At 36.2% G+C, this 22,114-nt stretch overlaps 1 protein-coding gene across 4 annotated transcripts in view; it reads left to right on the plus strand.

Moving 5' to 3' along the window:
* ATF7IP (activating transcription factor 7 interacting protein) overlaps window positions 1-22,114 on the plus strand; it is a 120,139-nt gene that overhangs the window by 16,874 nt on the left and 81,151 nt on the right. The window contains exon 1 of one of the 4 annotated variants that reach the window (XM_049882527.1): window positions 1,038-4,195. The exons of 1 other annotated variant lie outside the window; for it this stretch is intronic. In XM_049882527.1, the coding sequence (XP_049738484.1) occupies window positions 4,179-4,195 (17 nt within the window). In that variant the 5' untranslated portion in view covers window positions 1,038-4,178. Of the gene's footprint in view, window positions 1-1,037; window positions 4,196-15,392; window positions 15,444-22,114 lie in introns of those variants that run through there. 2 more of the 4 variants (XM_049882525.1, XM_049882532.1) reach the window with 2 other exon arrangements.

Genomic DNA, 22,114 nt, shown 5'->3' on the forward strand with positions numbered 1-22,114 from the left:
ATGCTGATAGTGATAACTTGTGTAATTGAAGTTTTTTTTTTAACTAAATGAATGTATTGAAACCGTTTATTTAGGTTCTGTGGAATTTTCAATGATTTGTATATGCAGAGTTCTCTAATAGTGTGATCTATTAAAAATGTAGTAGTTGACCAGACTTAATTTCATAGCTTTTGTCATTACTACTTATGTGACTGCTGGAAAATGGTTACATTCTCTAGTCATGAAAATGTGAGATTATAGCACTTGTACTGTTTATTTTACATGTTCATTGTAAGAGTGAAATTTGATAAAGCTAAGTGAGAAGTGCTAGTTTTTAATTACAAAGATAAAATATTGGGTAATCATGGGAAATATTACCTAACATTAGGAATGGCTTCCAAATATGTATGCTTTTTGCAAGCAAGTGATGCTTAGGCTCGTTACAAATGATCCTATCTAAAATAAATTTCTGTAATATAATCTATGACATTATGCAATCAAGTTATATTCTACTCTCTTAAGAATTCTAACATTTCAAAGTAGATTCCTTACCTTCTAAAAATTTCTATAGATTATTCAGAGCTCAGCTATCCTAAGCACATAGTAGCTCTTTAGCTCCTATATGTTATTTGGTGTCAAGTCTATTCTAATTCATAGCGACTCCATGTGACAGAGTAGAACTACCTCATAGAGTTTTCTAGGCTGTGATCTTTAGGGGAGCAGATAAGGAGATCTTTCTCCCGCAGAGCCACTGGCTGGGTTTGAACCGCCAACCTTTTGGTTAGCAGCCAAGGGCTTGTGTTGTACCTTTCAAAATACTCTAAAAACTGAAAAGTGCTCCACAAAAGGTATTTCCCTATCTTGGATTCTGGAGTGCGGAAGTTTTTAATTTTTGCGGGGAACCCTGTAGTCAACTTATTATTCTTTCTAGAAAGTAAGTGTTGAAATCCTAAATATGAATGTTTTTAAAGATGTAGGTCTTTGTGAGATTTTTGTAATAGAAATGAAAGCACTGGGAATTCATTTCAACTCACCATCTATTGAGCAAATCTGTGTTTCACAGTATTTAAGTGAATGGAAGATGAGAAGACATGCCTTTTTTTTTTTTTTTTTTACAGGGTTTAAGTGTAATGATGGTATGCATAAAAGATCTTGAGAGGAATCACAGCTGATTTGGGGGCATAGTAAGAAGAAAGAGTAAGGAAAGTATTGTCAGTGATAAACCCGTTGCCGTCAAGTCGATTCCGACTCATAGCGACCCTATAGGACAGAGTAGAACTGCCCCATAGAGTTTCCAAGAAGCGCCTGGTGGATTTGAACCGCCAACCTTTTGGTTAGCTGTAGCCCTTACCCACTGCACCACCAGGGTTTCCATTGTCAGTGATAGGGTGATTTAAGTTGAAGCGTGAATAGGATTTACTGGGTGAAGTGTAGGATAGGATCCTTGGGATAGAGGGTAAAGCATGAACAAAGGCACATCTAGATTTAAGGCCTTTAAAGCTTAAACACCCTCAGAAACTCTTTTAACTCAGCACTGAAGTCACTCCTGAGGTCCACCCTTCAGCCAAAGGTTAGACAGGCCCATAAAACAAAACATAACTAAATGGGCACTCCACCCCAGGGGCAAGGACGAGAAGGCAGGAGGGGACAGGGCAGCTGGTAAGGGGGAGACCAAGGTTGAGAAGGGGAGAGTGTTGACATATAGTGGGGTTGGCAACCAATGTCACAAAACGTATACTAAGTATTTAATGAGAAACTTATTTGCTTTGTAAACCGTCATCTAAAGCACACACACACAAAAAAAATAAAAAATAAAGCTTAAACAAAGGTGTTGGTAGTGACACTATCTGTTTGAATAACTGATCATTTTACTTTTCCAAGCTCCTTCTATCAGGCACAGAAACAGAGCCAATGGAGATGAAGCTCTATGGGCTGGGACTGAGTGTGTCATGGGATTGTATTTCAGCTCTAACTTTTGCGAAGTCATTTTAATCCCTGAACCTGTTTTCTCAGTCTTGAATTGGAAGTAGAAGCTACATCTAGGGTCAGTGTGAAAATTAGTTTATATAATTATATAAAACCTATCTGAAGACTTGATCCATACCAATCTACCTCCCTTCTCCTTTTCCCCAAGGTCCATTGCATGAAGTAGACAATCAATACATTTATTGATTTGACTTATAATAGGGAAAAATGAGCAAATGGTAGTAAGATGATTATAGTGGCTGGAGGAGAATTGGTATACTGATGGAACTAAGACTATGTCTCTTATTTTGAAATCTAAATTAGCTGAAAAATAGCTCTTATATCTACTGTTAGTAGCCAACAGCTTGTCCAGGAAAGCTTAAGACTGAGAAAGTAGCCTGGATTTACAACAGAAAGGTATTTGGTAAGACAAGGGAGGCTTAAGAGGGTTTTGGGTTGTGGGACGGAGGGAAGCCTTGTATGCGTGAGGGTGTGTTACATAATTTAAATCTTTGTGTAATCTGCTTCTCGAATGTCAGAAATTGTTCATCCGGCAGCTCTAAATTTCTTGGCTATTTGTGTGTCCCCCACCCTCCTCTAGTCCCCTTCCCTTTAGTCTTACTCCGATTCTGTTGCTTAATGTCTTCCTTGTTCCCATTCCTTCTCAGTTTACCAACGTTTTCTTCTTAATGAATAGACTTTTGATTGAGCCACCCTCAGAGAATCACAATACTATTTCTGAAGAATTAGTGGGGGTTAGATCAAGCATAATTTTTTTTTTTTTCCCTGAAAATAGTAATTAAAAGGAGTTTTTACATACATTACCCAGTTTGCCTCATGGAGAAGAAATAAAGGCCTTTGAAAGCTGAGTAGCTTTTTTTTTAACTTTTATTATGAAAAATTTCAAATACAGAAATAGAATGAATTAATAAATCCCATGTGCCCATCGCTGAGCTTGAACAGTTATCAACTGACGGGGCCAGCCTCCTTTTAGTTATGCCTCCACCAATTCCGTATACCCTTAAACAGTTTTAATAAATACCTATACACCCAGGGATAGAAACAAGAGAGCACAGGGCAGCTAAATTTTAGGAAGGCAGGTCATGTAAGAGAGAAGAGAAGGTAGATTCTCTAGCTAACTTGAACAAATCAAGCAAACAGGTTTTTTGTGTGCTTTTGTCTTCCGTTTTTCTTGATGGCTGTGGTACAGCTAAGACAAATTTGACAATATAGTTACTTTCAGACTGAATTTTACCTTTTTGTGCTCCCTATTTTTTATACCAGGGGTGTGTCCACATTCCTTATTTCCATTTGCTTTATACACTGTTAACAAAATGTTGAGAGGTCTGTGGCAGGGTGTGAAATGTCATTTGCCCTGGGACCAAATATTCACCTGGGATGTCTTTGTGACCATCTGGACTACTGGAAGAGGTAAAATTGTTTTTGTCAATTTGGTAAAGTTACTCAAAATAAGCTTTGTTACCATCTTAGTTCTAATGATTCTAGTCCCTCCTCAGCAGTTATTGTAAACAATTGTCAAGATCTCAAAAATTTGAATGCAAGCTTTAACCATTCTGCTAGATTTAAGTACTTTGGGTCTTAAATTGTGGGGAAAATCTTTAATAACCTTCTGCAGTTGAATTAACTTGATCAAATGACTATCAGGATTTGCAAAATTTAATTTTCCAGAATTTACAAAATTGACAGTCTTTTCATGATAAAAGTGCTATAAAAGGTGGGGGAAAAGGCCTTGAGCGGGGTTTGACTTTGACTTTTTTTTCTGGACTGAAATGGAGGCTTTCTTTCAAGCAAATTCCCTAATGTTTGCTCTGTGTGATTTGGCTCTATCTCTGTAACTGCTAATATGTGGCATGGATTTCATGTTGTCTGGGACCTGGACATGCCCAAATTCTGTATTGGAAGTCAGGATTCACAGGCATTATGTTACAAACTGGCTTGCTGCCTCGTCTTTTCTTTTTCTATGCCCTGAGTAGCTGCACTGTTTATTGCAGTATATGCATTAGCTGTGGCCTGTTTCCTGCAGGCTGACAAAGTGGGAGGGGCTTTATTTGATACATAGCTGAGTTTTCACTGTGTGAGTTCTTGAGTGCACATTGCAGCCATCTTAATTACACTTTAGTGCAACTGAGACAGTGCAGCTGTCTCAAAATGGCTGCTGACCTAGTCTTTGTAGCTGCTTAGGAAGAAAGTATGCCAGTAAGAAGATTTGTCACATGCATCAGGACCAGAGGTAAGAACCAATTACTTTTTATCTTTAAACATTCTAATTAAAAAACATTTTTTTTTGAGTTTAATTAACCAACTTTATTTAGGAAGGTGAACTTAGAGCTTGTTTTTTAAGAAGTTTGAAGTAAATGTTGATAGAACCTTTAAGCCTCTATTATGGAAATAGTACATATGATGATGAGGTCAAAGGTTAAATTCCTATAATTGCTCACCATCTTATGTTGTCTCGTTGCCAGAACATTAGATCACCACACTAATGCTTTTCTGGCCTTATTTTTAACTTAATTTTCCTTTTGTGTTGAATGTTTTAGTTTTTTGGTATTATTATTTGTAGAAATTAAAATAATATAACATCTGAATAGAATTTTTTTGAAGAAGCCATAAATAAGCATTTTTTGACAGGAAGAATGTGATTTTTTTTTTCCTTGTTTTTTTCATGGGTCAGGGCTGGTTTGTTGTTGATTTGTTATGTTTGAAGGTGTTACTTGATAATTTCCTGGGAAGAATGTTAATTCTGTAGATATAAATTGTAGTTAACACAGAAAGTATGTTAAAATGCTGTAAGACTTTTTTTGTGCTATGGTTCCAGTTCTTTCTAATCCTGCTTCCTACCTTGGCCATCCAACTCTCACATTTTTAATGGTGCTTAACTTTTAATTTTAATTACTTTTTGCTTAAATTGGCATTCAGACTCAGATTTTGAATTTATAAATAAGTTCACATATTCTAAGCCTGGATACCTCTTTTGTTTATAACTAATGTATTCTAATACAACAACATAGAACTGAATTTAGTTACTTAAGTGATACTAGTTGTTGATATTCACTTCAGTTTTAGTTGAAACTTATGTATTTAAAAGTAATACAGCTTAGTGATTTCATAATTTTAGTTTCAGAATTTTCCAGAAGCTTTCTGAACGTTGTCCTGGATTAGAAACATTAATTGAGATATTATAATTCCACAGTTACCCAGAAAGGTGGGAGAATGAAATTAATGTTAACATAATATTCCAGAAAGCAGAACAGTTATGCTTTTGTTTTCTAAATTTTATTTGGTTTGTTGTTGTTGAGAATATATACACCAAAGCATATATTGATTCAACAGTTTCTACATGTACGATTTAGTGACATAGGTTACATTCTTTGAGTCATGCAACAATTCTCACCCTGCTTTTCTGAGCTGTTCTTTGCTCAGTAATATAAACTGATTGCCCCTTAAGCTTCCTGTCTAATCTTTGGAGTTGCTCTTGTCAATTTGATCTCATATAGATCGTTCTTAAAAGAGCATAATGCTCAAGGCAGATTTTTTTTAACTGGTTAAGCTATACTATTGTTTGGTTTTAGAATGACTTCAGGGGCTATTTTTGGTTTAAGGTTTAAAGATTCTCTCAGGGCAATAGTCCCCGGGGTTCATCCAACTTTCATGGCTTCAGGAAGCCTGGAGTCCATGAGAATTTGAAATTCTATTCTGCATTTTCCCCCTTTTGATCAGAGATTCTGTTTATAGGACCTTTGTTCAAAATGTTCGGTGATGGTAGGCAGGTACCATCCAGTTCTTCTTTTGGTCTAATGGCAAAGGAGGCAGTTGTTGATGGAGGCAGTTAGCCACACATTCCATATCCTCCTCTTGTTCCTGACTCTCCTTTTTCTAGGTGAATAGAAACCAATTGATGTGCCTTGGATGGCTGCTTGCGAGGTCTTAAGACCCCAGGCACTATGCAGCAAACTAGGTGGTAGAAGATAAGGACTAAACACATTATTAGTCTAATTAACGAGATGTCCTATGAAACCATGACCCTAAACCTCCAAACCAAGGAGCCAAATCCTATGAGGTGTTTGATGGTACAAAAGTAGCCTCAGCAGCTACTCTTTTTTTAATTGTCATTGTTGTAAATAAATCTATCACACAGCTTTTGCCAATTCAACTTTTTAAAGGTGTACAACTTATTTACAGCAATTAAAATAATCCCCTGTACAACCCTACCCTTAATGTGATTTTTTCATCACCGTTAACACCTCTTTTTCCCCTCTCCCCTGCCCGTGCTAACGACTAATAAACTTTGGTCTCTATACATTTGCTTTTTCTTGTTGGTTTATATAAGTGGGGTCATATAATATTTGTCCTTTTGGGGTTGGCTTATTTTGCTCAGCATACTGTCTTCAAGCTCCATCCATATTGTAGCAGGTATCAAGACTTCATTTCTCCTACTTGCTCAGTAGTATTCCATTGTATGTATGTACCCCATTTTGTTTATCCATTTATCTGTTAATGGTCATTTAGGTTGTGTCATGGATTGAGTTGTGTCCCCCGAAAATACATGTCAACTTGGTTAGGCCTTGATTCCCAATATTGTGTGGTTGCCCTCCATTTTGTCATTTTCCTGTATGTTATAAGTCATAATCTATGCATGTGGTTTAAAGAGGATTAGGGTGGAATGTAACACCCTTGCTCAGGTCACATCCCTGATAAAGGGAGTTTCCCTACGGTGTGGCCTGTGCCACCTTTTATCTTACAAGAGATAAAAGGAAAGGGAAGCAACTAGAGAGTTGGGGACCTCATACCACCAAGAAAGCAGTGCTGGGAGCAGAGCGTGTCCTTTGGACCTGGGGTTCCTGTGTGAAGAAGCTCCTAGTCCAGGGGAAGATTGATGAGGAGGACCTTCCTCCAGAGCTGACAGAGAGAGAAAGCCTTTCCCTGGAGCTGGCACCCTGAATTTGGACTTGTATCCTACTAGACTAAGAAAATAAATTTTGCCCTGTTAAAGCCATCCACTTGTGGTATTTCTATTATAGCAGCACTAGATGACAAAGACAGGTTGTTTCAACCTTTTGGCTATTGTGAATAGTGCTGCAATGAACATTGGTGTACAAGTCTCTTTTTGAGTCTTTGCTTTCAAGACTTGTGTGTGTATACCTAGGAGTGGAATTACTGGGTCATGTTGTAGTTTTATTTTTAGCTTTTTGAGAAACCCGCTACACAGTTTTCCACAAAGGCTCTACCATTTTGCATTCCTACCAGCAATGCATAAGGGCTCCAATTTCCCTACATCCTCACCAACATTTGTTATTTTCTGTTTTTATTTTTAGTCTTAGCCATTCTAGTGGGACAGAAATGGTATCACATTGTGGTTTTGATTTGCATCTCTCTGGTGGCTAGTTGCTGAGCATCTTTTCATGCGTTTGGTGGACATTTGAATATCCTCTTTGGTGAAATGTCTATTCATATTGTTTGCCCATTTTATGATTGAGCTACTTGTCTTTTTGTTGTTAAGTTGTCAGAGTGCTATATGTATTTTGGTTATTAGTTTCTTGTCAAATATATAAGTTTCTGAAGATGCTCTCCCAGTTGGTACCTTGCGCTTTCACTTCAGAACAGTTATTCCTTAAGCACTCATGTTTAAATTGTAGTACTCATTACATTTTTTTTGAAATGGTACAGTACGCTTCCGTGACTTTGTCAGAGTATTTTGAATATATCCCTGACTAATTTTTTAAATATAGCATAGAAAAATAAGTTTTGAACTTTTTAATACAGCAAGGTTTTGTAAATTCTTACGTGAGTCCCTAGTATGTAAAAGGGATAAACGTGGCATTTTATTGGTGTGTACTTCATTTATAATCTTGAATTTATAATACTTTCTTATTACAAGTGTATGTAATAAAATGAGAACAATGACTTGATGTAAACAAAATTTTGAAACAAGAGGTCATATATGTTAATCGTAATCTTATATGAGTGTCAGGATCTAGTTTCCTTATTTGTAGCACTTAATTGCTAAGATACTGGGAAATTCAGTTTGAAAAGTATTTTAGAGTGTATTTCCTTTATGATGTTTTTTGATTTTCATGCATTAAAACTCAATTGCTGTAGAGTAAATTCCACTTCGTGGTGACCTCATGTGTGTCAGAGTAGAACTGTGCTCCTTAAGGTTTTCAGTAACTGATTTTTTGGAAGTAAATTTCTAGGCCTTTCTTATGAGGTACTGTCATAGTTATTTAGTGCTGCTTTAACAGAAATTCCACTGGTGGATGGCTTTCACAAAGAAAAAATTATTCCCTCACAGTCTAGGAGGCTAGAAGTCTGAATTCAGGATGCCAACTCCAGGGGAAGGCTTTCTCTCTCTGTCAACCTGGGGGAAGGTTCTTTTCATCAATTTTACGCGGTTGAGGAGCTTCTCCGTGCAGGGAACCCAGGTCCAAAGGACGCACTATTCTGCCTCTTGTTTCTTGGTAGTATGAGGTTCCCCATGTCTCTCTGCTTGCACTTCTCTTTTGTATCTAGAAAGGGATTGACTTAAAACACAACCTAATCTTGTAGATTGAGTCCTGCCTCATTAACATAACTGCCTCTAATCCAGCCTAATTGACATCACAGAGGTAGGATTTACAACACATAGGAAAATCACATCAGATGACAAAATGGTGGATAGTCACACAATACTGGGAATCTTGGCCTAGCCAAGTTGACATATATTTTTGGGGGACACAACTCAATCCGTAACAGGTACCTCTGAGTGGACTTGAGCCTCCAACCTTTCAGTTGGCAGCCGAGTGTGTTGTTTATAGTTTAAAATTATTGTTTTGATGCAAACTTATGTTTCTTCAACTTGTTTTTGAGGTTTAAAAGGAAATAAAAGTTATTTTTCCTAGCTTAATTGTTCAGTTGGCTAAAAAGCCATTCAGTATTTATCTGTTTCATCAACATCTTTATCACTTAACTTCACTTTTATAAACGTATTACATTGGAAATTTAGTAGGAATATTTTATGTGGTATAGTGGGTTTTTATAATCTAAACATTAATTTATGCAAATCTGGTCACATGTTCTTGTCCCTAAAAGAGAAAAAAAAAATTCAATTTGACAAAAAATTCTGTCCTGCATTTCTTTTGACAAGGTTCTGGCCTGGAGTACCATGACATTGGAACATGAATGTGCTGTGTCCTTAATCGTCTTATTTCCCTCATGCCTCTAATTGTATGAACAACTCACTATCTTGAGGGAGGATTCTAGTTTTTAATACATGGTTTCTCAAATTAATTTGTATATGGGACCCCAGTATATAAAAGGGAGAAATGTGTTACTGTATCCAGTGAAAATGAGGGAAATTCTCAATGATATGGATTTGGCACAATAGCTGCAACAATGGGCTCAAACATATGAAAGATCGTGGAGGTGGCCCAGGACTGGGCAGTGTTTCGTTCTGTTATACGTAAGGTTGCCATAAGTTGGAGCCAACTCCATGGCAACTAAAAATGAAAAATTATTTTATAAGCTTAAATTTATAGCATTTACTTATAAGTGGTGTTCTAGTTATCTAGTGCAGCTGTAACAGATATGACTTTAAGAAGTTTATTCTCTTACAGTTTAGGAGGTTAGGAGTTAGAATTCAGGGCGCAAGTTCTAGGGGAAGGCTTTCTCACCCTGTCTCCTGTGTCTAGGAGGCTCTCAGCACAGAAACTGCTGGTCCAAGGGCACATCCTGCTTCCAGCTCTTTTTTGGTGGTAATTAGGTCCCTCTCTCTCTGCTTCTCTCTACTTCCATCACATGTAAGATAACAGGTGTGACTCAAGCAAGGGTGTTCACTCGCAAGGGTGAGGGAGATGACCTGAGCAAGGGTGATGCATCTCACTCTAACCCTGCTTCATTAACATAACAAACAACCTAATTCTTATTAACGTAACCTAATTCCAGCCTCATTAACACACAGAGGTCAGAATTTACAACACATTACAAAATGGAGGATTTGTGGTTACACGATACTGGGAATCACGGCCTAGCCAAGTTGACACATATTTTTGGGGGACATAATTCAATCCATGACAAGTGCATTTAATAAAAAGAGGAATTATGCTGTTTTGATGTAAACAGAATTTTGAAACGAGATAACATGATAATTACATCTTCTTCTCACTTACTGGCAATCTCATTATCTGACATTTCGCATTTATGACAATAGTAAATATCTATTATCTGACTATTTTGTGCATTAACAATGTACGTCTGGCAGTAATGAACAGTAATGAATGCTGAGGTGTGAGGCGAGAGTAATACTGGCTTTTATGGTTAAGGTTATGTGTCAGCCTGGCTGGGCCATGATTCTCAGTGGTTGGCAGTTAAATCATGATGTAATTTGAGAGTTATATAATGATATAATCTGGTAGTTATGTGATGATGTAATCTGCCAATTTTGTAAGGATGTAGTCATCCTCCATTTTGTGATCTGATGTGGTTAGTCCCTATTTTTGCATAACACCGATTTTGCATAACAGCCTGGTCTTTGGAACCTAAACATGTTGATAAGTGAGCAGAGGGTGTATAATCTTTTATAAGAGTGCCAGAATCTGGTTCCCTTATTTGTAGAACCCCAGCCATTAAGAGTCTTACGATTTCATACAATGCAAGCCACTTCCTTGGTTTGGTGGTCTTCAGTGCTGGAGGAAAACTGATTAGATTAAAATTATCGACCAATTTATGTTGGCCTTCAGAGAAGGACCTCTGGGATATTTTAGTGATTACTCTTTTTCTTCTATTGCTGACTCAAAAATTTCCTGCCTCACAAGATAACGTCATTAACTATCACTTGTACATGGGGAAACCCCAACATGGTATTGTTAGAAAGAATATTATTGCTAATTCTTTTGTATTATGTTGCATTTTTGCAACTATAAGCATAAACTAGACCTCTCTGGTATTATTACTTTTGAGATTGGTGACAATTTTCAAGTTTTCTATGCAGAATTCCAGGTTAGCTATTATGCTGGATAATTGAGAACACAATAAATCTGCGAGCTGAATAATTGTGGGTTTATGGTATTGTTTTGGTCACTTCTTGTTCTCATTTGTTTACCTTATGTAATAGTCTTTTTCGTAAGCCATATCATTAGCATAAGACTGTAAGGGAAATTTTGGGATGGTGCACACAGTATTGAATCCTGAATTTGAATTCAGTTTTGACCACCTTTTTCTCATATTGGCAATTCATTCCATTTTCTGACTGTTAAACATAATTTATAAAATGGGGGAAAAATTCCTATCTTTTTGGCAGGGATATGCTCTGATTCAATTTGCGTAGTATTTGTGAATAGTACTATGAAATACTTCACAAGTATCTGGCATGCTAGTTTTTCCAATGGTATTTAAATGTTTTCCAGTTCATTTGCTTCTCAGATGTCAATTACTTTGTCAAGTGTGACTAGATCAGGGAATGTGGTATATTTAAAAAGTATAGGAAATTTCTCATACAGCTTGTGTTTAAGAAACAAGAAGTACTAACTAATATCACTATAGCCGCTAAACGATATTATATATTCACGTCTGTACTACTGGGTCTGTGCCGTAAAGCTCAGCATGAATCTAGTCCCCAAAATGTGGAGGTTGATTCAGTCCTCACATTCCCACTTTTCCATTCTCTCTGTCACCGCTCTGCCCCCACCACAACAGTGGCACTGTCTGTCCTCTCTCTCTCTCTGACCGTGGCCACCTGTACTTAGGTCTGAACTCACAAGTTAAAAGGACAAATCGGTCCTTCAGACTGCCAAAGAAGCAGATGCCAGCTGCAAAAATTTGGAGAGTCCACATGCCACCCCAACCTTCTGACCTGTTGGCTCTTACTCTTTGGGTTTGATAATTCACTGGAACAATTCGCAGGAAATATATCCTACTTACAACTACAGATTTACTGTAGTAAAAAAGGATACAAACAGAAGCATAGGATGGGGAGATCTGGGAGGCTTCCTAACATGGAGCTTCCATACCTCAAGGAATGCACTACCATCTAGAAAACAGGTATTCTTGACAATAGGAAGCTCTGAGCCTTTGTGTTCTAGGCTTTTATTGATGCTTTCATCGGCCACTCCTGCACAATAACCCAGTGACTTGGACTCATAATGACCCAATGTGAGAGTAGAACTGCCCCATGGGTTTTCCAGTGCTATAATCTTTATGGAAGCTGATTGCTGCTACTTTCTTTCGTGGAGCAACTCGTGGGTTCAAACCACGGGCCTTTTGGTTAGCAGCTGAGTGAATCTCAGAGTGAAGACTTCAAAGAGCTCAAAGGGGACAAAATAAGAATTCTTACTTGTGCTACGACAGTATGATAGACTAAAAGCAAAAATGGACTGAATCGATCAATTGATTCAACAAATCTAACGTATATTCATTATGCACCCATTAATTGCCAGGCACTGTTTTGATGCTTGGCATAGAAGATCCCTGCCCTTATGGAGCTTATTTTGGGAGGAGGGGAAATTGATAAATATGAGAAGGTTACAAACACTAAGAGATTGGAGACTCGGTAGATGGGGTAGACTAGACAAGAGCTAGATGAGCAGTACTCAAAATGTGGTCCATAGGTCTGTTCAGGGACTATTTGTTCCTGTTCCTCCAGGAGATAAGAGCTGAAATTGAGAATGTCTAGAAATTTTTATATCAATTTGCTGAAGTAATTTTATGTTAGTTGAATTAAATAACGAAAAAATCAAGGCTTGTATTTTGTATGCCTTCTTTTTCATTTCATTTTTCAAGTAATCTATCTCTTAAAAATTTTACTGTGTTTTAGGTGAAAGTTTATCATGCAAATTAGTTTTTCATTAAAAAAAAATTATACGCACATAATTTGGTGACATCGATTGCAGCCCCTGCAATGTATTCCTCTTTTCCTTTCGGGAGTGGCTTCAGTTCTGAGTTAGCAGGGTGTCCAGGGGCCATAGTCTTGGGGGTTCCTCCAGCCTCTATCAGACAGGTAAGTCTAGTCTTTACTTTTGTGAATTTGATTTTTGTTCTACATTTTTCTCGTACTATGTCCAGGATCAAGTGGTCCATTTTCATTTCATTTTATGGAAATATTGATCTGTAATGGATTGGAATAAAACACTGGTCTCTTACCCTATTTGTTTGAGAACAAGTAAATTAGATCAACGACTTCCCTTGTTGGCATCTCAGTAAGCAGATTGTGTAGAGAATTTGAGCTTGTTATGATTAATTCACTGTGAAGTGATCGTTTAACTTATTTAGTTTTAAAAACATAGTATTGAAATACTTGCTACCTACATTATATTTTATGCTTGACTAAATTATTTTAGATCCCTTGATTATCAAGTACTTTTATTCAAAGATTTAGATAAAGTTGAAACTAAAATTGGAAAGATAGAGGAACTATCTAAAAATTAAAACTGGAAGGGATACAATGATTTCTAAGGTCTCTCATTCAAACTCCGAGATTTTATGATCAACATATAGTACTTAGAAAGCTCTTTTCGTATCAGACCTTTCCTCTTAGCAAGTGTTGCTTGTGTATACTACAAGAAATTACACGATGTTATATTTTTTCCTGTCCCTTCGTCTGCTGATGGTAGGACACAGATCCTGAGAATAGAATATAGTTGTTTGAGAAAAACAATTATTGCTTATTGAAGATAACCTAGAAACATTTATGATTATCCACATATTAGAAGCCTACCACTCCCTATTGACAGATGATAACTGTCATTCCCCTTGCTTAGAGCCTCATTATCTTTATTTGTAATAGGGGTAACTTAGGAACTATGCTTTAAAAAAAAAAAATGCTTTAGGACAGCTAAAATAAGATTTAAAAATAAGGACCATATTTAGAAACCCCCTAGTTAGCATATGAAGTACTTCTCTTCATTTTATTACCTTTTTAGATGTGGCACTAAACTGTTTCCTGGAGAGTTAATTGAATATTAAATTTAGTATATCTAAAAAAAAAAAAAATTTTTTTTTTATACTCTTAATCATCATCTCATAGGTTCACTCTGAGTCGGAATCGACTTGATGGCACTGGGTTTGGTTTTTGTTTTTTTTTATACTCTTAATAAGTGAAAATGCAGAATTATGTAGTAGTAGGCCATAAAATAACTATTTAAAACAAATTTAAGCAAAGGACTTTGTTAATAGCGACTCAACTTTTGCCCAGTCATATTTAGCCAATAAAAACAATACAGGAAAAATGCCCCACTGACAAAATATGTTCTTGGATAGGTATTTGTTAACATGTCTTGGTTTTGATACTGAGTGCATGCTTTAGTAATATTAACTATTATTAAACGTGTTGTAGTGGTAAATGTGTTGAATTATTTCATGTGTTGAATTATTTAGCCGTCATAATATACCTGAAGATGCATAAGTCTTATTATTTGGTAAAATGTAAAACAGTGTGGTTCTAAGAATAAGTCTATCTAATGGTCATTTAATATTTGATTGATCAGTTAAAAAAATTTGACAGGTATCTGTAGAGTACAACAACAATAGGTTTTAGGTTGTGTGAATTATAATTTATATTTAATGATTGTTAAAAATAGCAACAATTGAACTTAAGTAATAATATAAAAAAGTAAACTAAGGCTTGTGAATATCTCTGGGGGTTAAAAATATTTTGTGGGGGCGTGTAGAATATCAGTTATATAATAAGTTTTCTTTTATTACCTAGAATTGAGTTATTACTAAACAGATAACTAGATATATTCTAGAACCAGTCAGTGCCTGTTGGGGAACAAATGGGGAGGGTTTTCTTAGCAATATTCTCCTTCTTTAGTTTGGTCAAGAAATGAGGACTGCTTTATGTAAATTGTTCTTACTGGCGCCAGCTAGCTGGAACTGCAGTCTGGCTGTGCAAGGGCAGCAAATAATATGTGTCGTGGATTTTTTGTTTGGAATGTATAAGAATTCAGCCTTTTGGACTGAAAGAACAGTTGATGCAATAGAAAAGGAGTAGTGAGACTTGCACATTTGACAATGAAAATGTGGGGTAGTGAGAAGCTATAAATCTTTAAAGCTTTTAGTTCTGCATTTATAGATTTATGCCTGTTGATACTATTGGGTAACATGTGGGAGGTATTTAACTGCACACAGTTGCAGCAGACCTAATAATAGTTGGCAGCATAGAAGGCAGTACAAAAAAGTCTTATTCTAGGCTTCTTCACTTGGAACAGTGATTTGGAAGATGTACTTTGTGTGTTCTGTACTGTCTGACGTTTTTGGCTTTTGTGGTTAATGGGATGTTTGCTGCACAAACTACACCACAGATGTGAACTGGTTGAAAGGAAATGTAATATGTAGCCTACCTACTGTATTCCTGTTTTTTCATGAATATGAACCAAACAAGGAATTTAAAAATTTAGAGTAAAGAAGACTGACCTAGAAGTCTGCTTAGCTTTTAGTGTTTATGCAAATGAACTAAGTAGCAGTGGTTTATTGAAGAGGAAGTCCTTTTCACATAATCAAGCTGCCCACAGGTAAGAAAGATATTCAGGTCCTTTTTCTGTCAAACCCCTCACCCCCTTGTCCCCCAGGCTACTTAACATTGGAAAGTTTTTTGTTTTTAGTTCCGTAAATACCAGGATTGGTAGTCTGTTTAATGTTAATTATCAGGAGAATTTGAATGCCGCGTTTGGATTTGGTCTTTTAAAAAATATGATTTTCATTTTTTCAACACCTCCTGAGGTTTGAGTTAAAACAAACCAACAGTGGGCTTCATATATGTATACAATATACTCACATTACATAGAAATGAGTTTTATATCTCTTCGTTATTTTCTGTTAACTGTGTTCTCAGTTACAGGGACACCAAGTGATACATGCAGAGAGATGACGTTTTGTGACCTTATATAACTATAAAGTTTTAGTGTAAATATACCACTTTGAGTTCACCATTAAAAACCAAACTGCTCATGTTTTCACATTTGGCTCATTAAAATAGATAATGCATCTTTATACATGTAACATGATCAAGTTTTCCAATTCCACCTTTATCCTTTCCGTAGCCACATATTTTAAATTTATCATCATTTTAATAAAGTGAATTTAAGAGTCTAAAGTTAAAATGAATGTGTTAATTAAAAATTTCATTGAATCTAATGTTTTATTTCTCAAACTGGATGAAGAGTGCATAGGCATGTGTTACATTATTCTCTTTTTGTGTACCTGAAATACTTCATAAATAAAAATAAAATTCCATTAAGATAAAAATACAGAACTATATAAAATAAAGATCATATAAACATTACTGTAAAAATATGAAGATATATACTTACAAAGAAATGCCAGTCTGTGTATTAATATCCATAAGGTGAGAGATTAAATATATTACTGATTCTTTGATGGAATAGTTTTTGAGGGCTGGGCGTATGGAGGTGAGTAAGTAGGAAGAGAGTAGTAGTAAGGTTAGCTAAGGGAAGTGGAGGAGGAAAGGAATTACGTTAGGCAGTTCTCTGCTCTTCTGCCTCTCTTTCTAGAAGTTAAACAGCAGGCTCTTCAATTAATAGTGTTAGTTTTAAGTGGGACTTCCAGTTCTCTAAATTCTGAAAGGGAATTGATCATTTATTACTACATGGCTGGTTGGGTACTTGAAAACTGGAGGCCAGCTGTGATAGAAGCCATAAATGCTCATGTTTCAGGAGCATGAACTGTTCCTGGATGCTTTTTGATAGTATAGCTTGGAGACCTTTTTTTTTTTTAAAAAAAAATTTTAATATATGTATTAGTGAAGTAACGATTTATGTTTGTATGTGTGTGTATTTCATGCTAGGTAAACAGTATCACTAGAATTTGAGAAATGGTAATGGTTGAAAGAAATCAACTTTTATTAATGTGTTTGAGGTTAGATGGGGAGAAGGTCATGTTTCTCTTCTTGTGGAGGACCAACTGGTTGGGAAATATTTTCAAACTCCTCTTGAGCCATTGTACTGTTTGGGATTGGGAAAATAGTTGAAACCCACTGACTGACTTTTGTATATAGAAAAAGAAGCAAGGAGTTATTAGACCCAAACTGAGGAATTTATTGAATGCTGTTAGATTTGAGGGTCATGGCAAAGAAAGATGAGAGAAAGCAGGACAGAGGAGTCTTCTGTGTGTATAGACAAACCTTAAAGGAAGCATGGAAGACAAAGATAAAATATATAAGGATAAAGGTGTATAATATTTGATACTATTGATCCCAAATGTGAATCATATGAAATTTTAAGGATAAAAGCTCGAGTTTTTAGTTTTTGTTCCTCTTAGGCCGCAAAATTTATTTAGCAAACAGTGTAGAATCACAGAGTCCTGGAAGTTAAATGTACCTAAGTGGTCAGATAATTCTAAAGTCACACTTTGCATGGGAATCTACTGTTTAGTATTGCTGGCAGGTAATAATCTAGTTTCTCCTTCAACATTTCTAATGAGAAAAGAGGAATCTAATTTCACAAAGTAGTTCCTTCTTTTGTTGGGCATCTGAACAAATGTGACATTTGTTGATTTTAAGATAAAAGCCTGCATTTCATTGATTTTATTTTTGCCGTCCAGTCTGACCTTGTGTCTGTCTGTCTCTCTGTGTCTGTATCCTTATCTCTTTTACATGACAAATCTGCAGTATTTAAGTCATTAACATTCCTTTGGGTTTTCTAGACTAAATATCTTCCATTTTCCAAACATTGTTCATGCAACACATTTTCCAGATGATTCTTCAGCATGATCACCCTCTTGTTTGTCCAACGGTTTGAAGAAGTCCTAGTTTATGATGCTAAGAGCTAAACATAATACTCTAAAATTATCCCCCTTCTGTATATTTCTGTTCTGCAGTGTAACTTTGCATTAACATTTTTGGCATCCACCTCACACTGTTAAATTTTGTTGAGTTTGAGATAAGTTAAAATTCCTCAGGCTTTTTTCACATGTTCTCATGATAAGCTTGAATATATTTGAGTATTTGAATCAAGTATGTTACCTTGTATTTGTAGATGTGTCTTGTTTATAATTTCTAATATTGCTTATTATGCTTTTCTCTTGATCCTCCTTGTTATATTCTTCCACTTTATTAGTCTTATCAAAGAGAACTCACTTTTGGTTTCATTATTGCTTCCTGTTTTATTGATCGTTCTGTCATAATTTTCTCCTTATTTTAGTTCATTCTTTGGGTTTATAATTGCCCTTCTTTACTTATGCTTTGAATTTGTGTCATGTTTTTAAATTAGTGTTTGCATTTAAGGCTATCAGTTTCCCTCTTGAGTATCACTTTGGTTGAATACTTGTATTCTCTTTGTGCTTTGTTGTTATTTGACTACTGATTTTCTCTTTATTAAGATTTCGTTGCCACTACACAGTCAACATTAATGTATGTTAGATGTATTCATGAAAAAAAAGCACATATTCTGCATTTGCTGGGTATACAATTTGTCTCAGTTACCTAGTGTTGCGATAACAAAAATTAGCGTGAATGGGTGCCTTCAAAGAACAGAAATTTATTATCCTAAAGTTTTGGAAGCTTTAAGTCCAAATCAGGGGATCAGTTTTAGAGGAGGGTCCTTCCCTGTGAGTAGTCCTGGAACTCCTTGACGTTCCTTGTCATTCCTTTGCTTGTCGATAGGTGCTTACACAGCATCTGTCTTCCCCTTGTGTGTGTGTGTGTGTGTGTGCATGCGTGTGCCTCTATTCTGTTTTTATAACACACCTTTCAGAAGTGATTAGGTTTAGAATCCACCTACTCTGGTATGAACTAATTAACAAAAGATAACCCCTAATACCAAACAGCAGGGTGTCACATTCCCAGGTGCAGGCGTTAGGACTGGAACATAACTTTTTGGGGGGACACAATTCAATCCATAATGTATTTCTATTTACTTTTCTATTATTCTAACATGTTAATTGGGAAATGTATTCTTAATTGTTTTGTTCATCTATAGATTTTAGAAAGGGGTGTGTATCTCTATTTGTAGATTTATTAGTTTCTTCTGAAAAAATTTAACCTGTTTTTGCTTTATGTGATTTGAAGTTATTATTATTAGGTACACCAAAGGTATATGTTTCTAGTGGATTATACCTTTTATGAACAGAAAGTAATTTTTTTGTCACATTACTAGGGTTTCACTCTGATTTCTTGTTCATATGTTATTTATAGGTTTTATGTATACCTACTTGCCTTTGTTGTTAACATTTGGTTAGTGTTGTGTTTTCTATTCCTTAATTTTCAACCTTCCTATGGTATTTTGTTGTAGGCCTATCTCTTGTTTAAAACACATATCTAACAGTATTTTTTTGGTGGTGTTTTACCTAGTTTGAAAGGCACTGGGTCTTTTTTGTTTGGTAGTTTTTGTTAGTTTGGTTGCTTTTTCTGCCCATATTCTGCAAACCCTGAATCCACTAGCTTCCATTCTGTAATTATCTGGGGTTTTAGTTTCAGAATATTTATTTTAGAGATAATGGATCATTAATTATTTAAACCTTCCTGTGAGTTTTACGTTTCTTGGAGCATCACTGTTTTCCCTTATCTCACTTCTTTCTCAGGGTCTTTGGCTGCCTTGTACCTGTAGCCTATCTTCATGTAATTATTTTAGCAATAGTCTTATTTCTTCGGCCATGCTCAGAAATAATATCTGTATTTCTCCATCCTTGTTAATTGGTAGTTTGTCTGGCAATAGAAGTTATAAAACTAACTTCTCCCCTGAACTTTGAAGGTATTGTTTTCTTTTAGCATTTAGTATTGCTGATGACAAGTCTGATGCCAGTTTAATTCTTATTCCTTTGTAGGCAGATTATTTTTCACCCTATCGTAATTACTAGTGTTTTCTTACATTGGTTCTCTGAAATTTCATCACAATGCATCTAGGTGTCAAAAAAATTTTTTTTTTTTTGCTTGTTTTAATTTAGCCTACTTTGGTATTTCAGTAGGACTTTTCGGTTGGAAAACTTGTGCATTTTTTCAGTTGTGTGAATTTTTTTCTTATTTTCTTTCCTCTTTTTTTCTTCAGCTCTCTTTTTCTAATATTTCTCTTTAGTGAAAGTTGTTGCTTCTGGGGTTACCCCCATGTTTCTTAACTTTTCTATTTTTCCTTTGTATACCATTCTGAGAGAACATATGGTCTTGATTAACTAGGTTACTTCAGTTGTGTCCAGGCAGCTTTTATTTTGAATTACCAAGATTTCCAATCTGTTTGTTCTATGGATGTGAAAACATTTGATACACTTTTAGAATATTAATAAATATGTTTTAAAATTTCTACTAATTAGATCTTTTTTTTGTTTGTAGGTTTTGGCACCTACTCTTTTTTTTTTTTTTTTTTTGGTGTTTTGATTGTACTCATTTTTATATCTGAGATTTACTATTTTAGGTGGATGGACACTGACTCAGGTAATTGTGAGGACTGGGAGAGGTATTTGCTGAATATGGAATATGCTGGTAATTTGTTTTTTGGATGGTAGCCTCCCTGTTTCTTCTGGGGCTTATTATTGTGTATGTTGCTACCTAGCCACATTCATAAATGTCATTGCTGTCCTGGCTTAAGACTAGCATGGAAGAGAGAGGGGTATCAGATAAGTTAAACTGTTCAAATATAAATTACATGCATGTGTTTTCATTGTGAAAATTCTAACTGTCCTATTAGGTCTAGGTAAAGTCTGTACTTGCTAGTCCATTGTCTCTTCTGAAGTGAACTGCTGTAATTAACTTAGCTTTAATCCATCTAGATTTAAAAATACCGTTTTCATGCTTACATAAGTGTTTAGAGGTGCGTTATTTTGTGTTTTAAAACATAGTGGCATTAAAATGGGGAACATATTTATCGATGGCTTACTATATAAATGTTTTTTTACTGTATCTTGAAGAAAAGGTTTAGACTCATGGTGACCCCATATGTATCAGAGTAGAGCTGTGCTCCATGGGGCTTTCAATGGCTTTTTGGCAGTAGATTGCCAGGCATTTCTTCTGAGGCATTTCCCAACCTTTTGGTTAACAACTGAGCACTTTAACCATTTGTACTACCAAGGGACTCTGTTACTGTGTCTGGGTACTTTCAATTTATTATCTCATTTAATCCCCATAACATTTCTTGAGGGTAGACATTACTATCAGTTTCATAGATGAGGATATTGAAGGAAGAAAAGGGTAACTATCTTGGAGAGGTAACTTAACTACGAAGTGGTAACACCAGTGTTCAAAAAGGTATGTCTGGCCCCAGTGTTTGCATTCTTAATTACTAAGAGTTATGTAACTGCTTTGTACACTTAGGTAAAAACTGGCATGGCAGAGGCTGCTGATCTCCTCTAACCTGAAAAAGGGGAAGGAGAGTCAAGATCAGTAACCCAAGGCTGATTCCTATAAGGCAGAGGTCAAACATATCTCTACCCTTCTACCTTTTTACCAATTCTGACACAAACCATCCCTCCCATGGCACACTGTATTTCTTTGTTGGGTTTGATAATTTGTTGCAATGACCACATAGAACTCACAGACTGTACTAACAATTATGGGGTTTTTAGGGAAGTAACAGGTTACAGTTCAGGATCAGGAAATATTTAGGATACAGTTCTTCAACGAGGACCCCCTCTTCTCAGCTGTGCTTGCAGGCAGGCCTCTCTTAAGCCCTTGGTCTAGCATCTGCCTTGCTTAAGCAAGTGTTGTAAAGCTCTTTAGCTCCTCCAATAAGTACGTGGGGGGCACCCCACTCCACCAGTAAGTCTTGGCCCAAAGGCGCTCAGCTGTCTCTCTCTGTCGGCTAGGAAACCCACAGTGCCATCTCCTGCTGTCTCCTGGCTCTGCTGTCTCTGCTGCTGCTGCTTCTTGCTCTTGCTCCTGCTGTGGTACTATCTCTTGCTGTCGTCTGTGTCACAGCTCCTGTCTCTTTATCTCTGTATCTCCCTTTAAGCCTAACAGGGTAGCAAAACTGACTAATTCCCTCATTAGGCTTCCATATGCCTTATTTGCATGGGCCCACCCCCGCAAGGCTGCCATCTACCGTATTTACATTATTAGCAAGCTGTCCAATCCCCTTGGTGGGCCACAAGCACCTCATTTGCATAGCCTCATCTAGTCATTTGGTGGGAGTTACAAAGACTTTGGCTAGAAGGGCCATGTTAAGTAATTCACTGTACCACAGTTTAATAATGTTTCTCAGAGATCTTTTCACTTTTCATGCCCGTGAGAGGCATCTACCAG

The sequence above is a fragment of the Elephas maximus genome, chromosome 4 (genome assembly GCF_024166365.1).
Source record: "Elephas maximus indicus isolate mEleMax1 chromosome 4, mEleMax1 primary haplotype, whole genome shotgun sequence".
NCBI classification, from domain to species: domain Eukaryota; kingdom Metazoa; phylum Chordata; class Mammalia; order Proboscidea; family Elephantidae; genus Elephas; species Elephas maximus.